This window comes from Taeniopygia guttata, chromosome 2 (assembly GCF_048771995.1).
Source record: "Taeniopygia guttata chromosome 2, bTaeGut7.mat, whole genome shotgun sequence".
Taxonomy (NCBI): domain Eukaryota; kingdom Metazoa; phylum Chordata; class Aves; order Passeriformes; family Estrildidae; genus Taeniopygia; species Taeniopygia guttata.
In genome coordinates, this window is record NC_133026.1 from 20577017 (window position 1) to 20583016 (window position 6000).

At 44.1% G+C, this 6000-nt stretch overlaps 1 protein-coding gene across 1 annotated transcript in view; it reads right to left on the bottom strand.

The window, feature by feature from the left end:
• The window catches only part of STAM (signal transducing adaptor molecule), a 32758-nt gene extending 28991 nt beyond the window's left edge, over positions 1–3767 (bottom strand). The window contains exon 1 of the mRNA XM_002192623.7: positions 3591–3767. Within this exon, the coding sequence (XP_002192659.3) occupies positions 3591–3630 (40 nt within the window). The 5' untranslated portion in view covers positions 3631–3767. The remainder of the gene's footprint in view (positions 1–3590) is intronic.
• Between the last annotated feature and the right edge of the window lie 2233 nt (positions 3768–6000).

The window sequence follows — 6000 nt, forward strand, 5'->3', positions numbered from 1 at the left end:
AGCTTAAATAGCAAAAGGATTTTATTTCAAGAAATTGCACCATGTGAATCATGGTCAAACCATTTCTTACATTCTAATAGCATCAAACTACAGGCTGATCGTCTGTAATTCAAGGCTATTATTAAATATTTGAAGAGTCAATAGCATAAAATTATCAACAAATGCTAGAGTTAATAAAACATGGGGAAAATTATTACAAGTCACATCAAGTTCTATTATCTTACTAAACCACCTGCTTAAGTTCCTATTACCGTAAATAACAAGCCTGACTTTCTCCTCAATCCTGCGCTACCTCAAACCATCAAAGTAAGAATCAGAGTAACATCCAGAGCAAATGCAAATACCTTCATCCTTTATTGCATGTAAGGAAAAAAGGAAAACAATGCAACCCCCCCGTGTTTTTTAATACCTTCTCCTAATATCATGTGTGATTTCTGTGATATCTTATATCAGAACTTGAGTTACAGATTTTATTCTTGAGATATCTAAATGACACTTGAGAATTGCTTTAGCAGTAAGTTCTTTATCAAACCTAGCCTAAGCACTGCTACATTACTAATAAGCCTATCATGACAGATTAGTAGACAGCCTTTTTGTTCTTAAAGCAAATTTCACCATTATTTCATCTGAGTCAAACTTGCAGATAAATCTGCATTTCTCAGGAACAACTTGCTGGGAATAATTTTATGATTTTAAGATTGCGAAATACAGCAGTAACATAAAACCCACAAACTTAATAAGAACACTTATAATTCTAACCCCTTAAATCGAAGATTAGAGTTTCTTAATTATACTCTCAACAGGCCCAGTTCTTGATGATTTTTTCCTTTTTTTAAATTCCATGTTCCTTACTTGGGCACATCACCAAAGGTTCTCCAACTTGATTGTGAAAACTTGTGTCACCACTGATTAGCATCCCTTCCTGTTGATATATTCCTAACTACGGTGAAAAAGAAACTTCAGAAAATGAAAAGTATTTGGACTTCATCCAGAGATTTGGACTCTTGAGGATGACAATTGTTAACCTTCTCAAATCTTTGGACATCTTTAATATTATTAATTTAATAGCAATCTTAAACAACATTCTTTAGCCAACTACACCTAAAAAACCCAGATGAACAAAGTTGGTACAAATGATAAACTATTATGGATGACCAGGTTCCATTGCAGCAGCATGCTAACAGGACTAGCCAAATGCTGCTAGCTGGCCAGAAAAACTGAAAAAATTGTCCTGAAGGTAAGACATACTTATGCTCCTCAAAATAATGCAAAACAATTTAGTTCCAGGTATGCTCTCTGCAATCCATTACCCTAAATGGTTCCAAGATAATTTCCAACTATTGCACAGTACTGATCAGCTGTTCAGTAGACAAGAATGCACAGCTATCGCTATACTATCAACTACACTAATGTCCAAATTCGTATGAAATTAGGAATAGCTGCTTACTGCCTTTCTGCTTCTGGAATCTGATTTTAAAAAGAAAACTTTCTTGCTGGATAAGAACAAAAGCAGAGCACTCAACTTCCACTCACAGCAAACAAATGAAAAATAGCACTATAGCTTCACAACTTTTGGAAGTTTCCTGAGAACATGAGAGTTTATTCTACAGCTGATGCTATTTTATGAAGCCTGCCAAAAAATTCATCCAGATAATAGCAAATTCCCAGAGGGCCCCAGAGAAGAAGAGCCCAGGGATGCTTTCCGGGAGACTTCATCACTCCCATCTCCCTGGCACAAATCCAGTGAAGTGATGGATAAAGGCAGCAGGGTCCTGAAAGTAGGCTGTCACCAACTGAACAGCCTGCTGCTCCCTCAGGACACCATGAAAGGGGTCAAAAGGGGCTGTTTACCAGTGAAAATCAGCTCATGGCCCACTGTCTGCTTTTCCAAGAATGATTTGGTACTGAGTGGTTACTTCTATCTCCTCATACTCTTTACAGCTTTACAGAATAACGCTTTTGAAAATTCTTCACTGTTGATCATATTAGGCAAGCACCATAGATAGGAGGTTGGCATCCTCTGCACCTAGAAAAGAGCAAATGAGCCACTGAAGTAACTGACGGGTGCTACTGCCCTGCCTTGAGACTCACAGTGCTGAGGAGCACATCCAGCGAATTGAGCTCTTGAGACACCCCTTCAAGCAGTCTGAGCTCTCCTGCCAGCAAGAGGCACTAACAAGAAAAAAAGTGAACACCTGCCAGAACCTGAGCCTATCACTTTTTAATCTTATTAGTTCAAATAATTCTCAAACAGTCCCCAGTAAACTGGCAAGCAGTACAATCTCTTCCTCACTTTCAGCTGTCAAATTACACTACAAGACAGCGGAACAACTAAGAAGAATTATTTACTACTTTCCAAAATAAGTCAGTCAGCTTTGCTACCAACAAAATCATTAATTGAAGTGCAGTCTTCAGCTTAAAAGTTAATAGTTCAAAATGAGAAGACCGAGCTATGTCTTATTTTGATGCAATAGGCTAAGATTTTCTGATAACATAAAAACAGAATTTACATCTCAGTATTTTGCAATAATCCTTTCTCCTGAAATGTTATATACTTTTCAAATGGCTTTGACTTGGTATTTCTTTGAAGAGCTGGAAGAATTTAATTGGAGCCTAAACATCTGAATTTTGATAAATATTAAGAAACTGCAGTTGAATATTAATATCTGCAGTTGAAAATTACAGCTAGTTTAACACTATTAAAGAAATGAGTTTCAAGAGACTTATACAACGTTACACTTCTGTAAGAAAATAACCAAGGGATGTATTTATGCACATAGGAGAAAAAGTCCCTTTATAACATGGGATTCTCCAGACAAAGCCTTTATGGCTCAAAGCTAAAGAGATGTCAGCAGCAGGTCGAAAACAAACCATATTACACAATCTCAAATAAAACACACAAAACTAATTATTAACTGTCTATATGTTATTTTATCTTCAGTTTCAACACATCAGCATTAAGTCCAATTTTTGTCAAGTAAAAGCCAGATACTTCCTCTCCATGTAGTCTGGCCTTGGAACAAGCAAGGTGGGGATAACACCTGAGCTCAGCACATCAAGTTTTACTTGAAAGGAAAAGAGAAAGCTCCCACAGGAATCCCCTTTAAAGAACTAAATACAAAACGCTTTAACGATTTTCTCACGCCTGTCTGTGAAGCAACTGTAGATGGTGCTTTTTACTGTTCATCCTTTCAAAAACACTCCAGCGCGGACCTTTCGCGCCGCTTGTTTTGCTGTGCTGCATTACTCGCGCTGAGCAGGCCAGCTCGTTCCCCACGAGCATCCCCGCGCTCGGCCCCGCGGCCCGCAAGGCCAGAAGGGCCCGCAGGGCCCCGGCGCTGTCCCCGGCAGCTCCGGCCGCCCCCGCCGGGACCCGGCCCGGCCGCTCCCGCCGCACCGGGACCGCCGGCCCGCCCGGGCCGCCGCTGCTGCTCTGGCTTCCCGGCCGGGCGCCAGCGGGCCCGGCAGCGCAGGGCCGGGACAGCGGCCGGCTGCCGCGGGGATGGAGCCAGCGCGGGTCGGAGGGCCGGCCCGCCGCCCGCGGGGCTACCCGGGGAGAGGCCGGGCCGCGGCGCCCCGGAGACACTCACCCACATCCTGGTCGAAGGGGTTAGTGGCGAAGAGCGGCATGGCGGGGCGGGGGGCGGCCGCCCCTCCCGGCAGCGGCGGCGGCGAGAGAGAGAGCGAGAGCAGCCCTCGGCAGCGGCGGCGGCTCCTCCTCCCGCCCCGGGCAGCGCCGCCACCGCCTCCTCCCAGCGCCGGGTGCCGCCTCCCGCGCAGCACGCCGGGAACCGGGGCTGGAACCGGGGCCGGGCCCGCCGCGGCCGCCCGGCCTTCCGCGGGGCCCCGGCAGCAACACCCGCCCCGCCCCGCCACCCCAGGTGGGCCTCTTAGCCCCGGCACGGCTGCCCTAGGCGGAGGTTTACATTATTTAGTTACGGGGATCTCTTTCCTCCCCCCGTGCTCGTGAGGCGAGATGGTTTTGTACCCAGACACATTTGCTTTCTGTGGGAGATTGGTCTGACTGAATCTTTTCATTGGCAATGCCACAGTGCTTGCGACATGGGTTAGCCTGGCGGCAAAGGGCAGGCTGGTGGTTGTGCCAGAATCTCTCACAGCATCACACGGGAGCTTGGCCATTTTTCCGTGGTCACATCCCATGGAGGGCAGTAGCTATCAGCTGGTCACAGGGCCTGGAATATCCCGTGGTTCTCTATCTTGGTGCTCCACTTTTTAAGCCTGTGTTGCTGGCTTCAGTGGGGTGTGTCCCACGTTAATAATATGACTCATTGGATAAGACACGTTCTGCATATTCCTGCTGTGACATAAAACTTAGGTCATTATGCTTAATGCCTTTTAGTACTGTTCGATTACTCTGAACTGGTTGGATTGCAAATTAAGTAAAACTAGACTCATGTATACACTTGGGGAAAGAGACACAAGGCAATAGGAGCATATCACATGCATGCAAACAAGAAATGAAAGAGGTGCTATGACTGTTCGCAGGGCAGAAACAGTAGATGTGATCAATAGCATTAACTATGCTCAATAATGAATGTGATTGCATGCATTAGGCAGACTTCTGACACATCAAATGAAAACTGCACACCAAGCCTTTTCCCACAAGGATTTACAGTCACTAAGCACTTTGTTATTTTACTAAGGTTTCTTTCCCAGACCTCTAGTTCTGCTTCTTTACCTATCCATAGCTACTGTTTTCAGTAGCTAATGCAGGTCAGCATTGATCTGCTGTGTAGAACTGACTACTTGTAAGGAATTTCATGTTTTCTTTGGATTCTACCTCTATTCAACTACTAGATACTCTCAGAGGATGCTTTACCTCCTCCCCATTGATCATCTCCCCTTATGTTCACAAAAGACATATGGTAGATGTCCTCTGAGCCTGCTTTATCCCCTCCTTTCTCATTCCTTCTTTCTGATCGGTTCAAAACTAATGGTAGGAATACTTTCAAAACAAGCAGAGCTTTTATTCAGTAGTCCTGCAGGAAGAGCTAACACAACACTTGTGGGGAACTGGGGTTTTAGACTGCCTTCAGCCTAAAAGCATTCCAACCCAACCTTCCTTCCCAATACCTTACTGAACATTTTGAAAAAGGCAGTCTATACCAGGAAGCATCTAAAGGCTTTGTAATCATGGCTCATATTTTGATTCTGTAATGATTTTTTTTTTACTGTGGACACAATGTGAAGTCCTTCCAAAACTCCATATTGTATTGTATCTCCCTCTTTTCCCTGTCTCGTGACTCTAGCATTTTTCCATGGTTGGTAGGTAGAGCACTCTCCCAGGAAGAGTGAAGTTTGCCCTCTCTGACATAAATAGCTATAGAAACCAGCTTTTCCACCTTATGTGTGAGTAGTATAATGAATATGCTATTAAGAACAGGTGTGTTAATCTATATGCTATTAATAAACAGGTGTGAACTACATCTTTACTGGATGTAGTTCAAAATGCTTGTATTATTTCCTACTGCTGCCTAAGTTAGCTAAATAAAAGTAAGGCGTACAGATCAAAGGTACAGTCTCAAATTGCATCTAATTTTGGGGGATCTACAGCTGAAAGAGAATGTAGCAACACTGCCCTGTGCCCACAACTATGTGCTGCCACCACATTTCTTGTATTAGATTTGGAATTTGATCCATTTCATTTGTGGCTGCACAATCAGCTGATCCAGCTGAAAACTACCTCAGTGCAGAGAAGTTCCCTGTTGGATCATGTCATACCTCTGACTCACCTTGGAATTAGATCAGGCATGTGAAGAGGTGGGAAGGCATGGCTGGGGACAGGACTTCAGCAGTCTGGATCAGGAAAAACAGGCATGTCCAGGGGATTATTCATCTGTTCTATTTTGGACCTCATTCTGAAGATGGCCTCTGCAACAGTGACTGTGTTGATTTCACAGATGAGCCTATTTGTCCGACAGTTCTCTGACTTAGGGCTTGTCTCTAGACAGCCTTATAGCAAGTTTTAAGTAGGGTGGG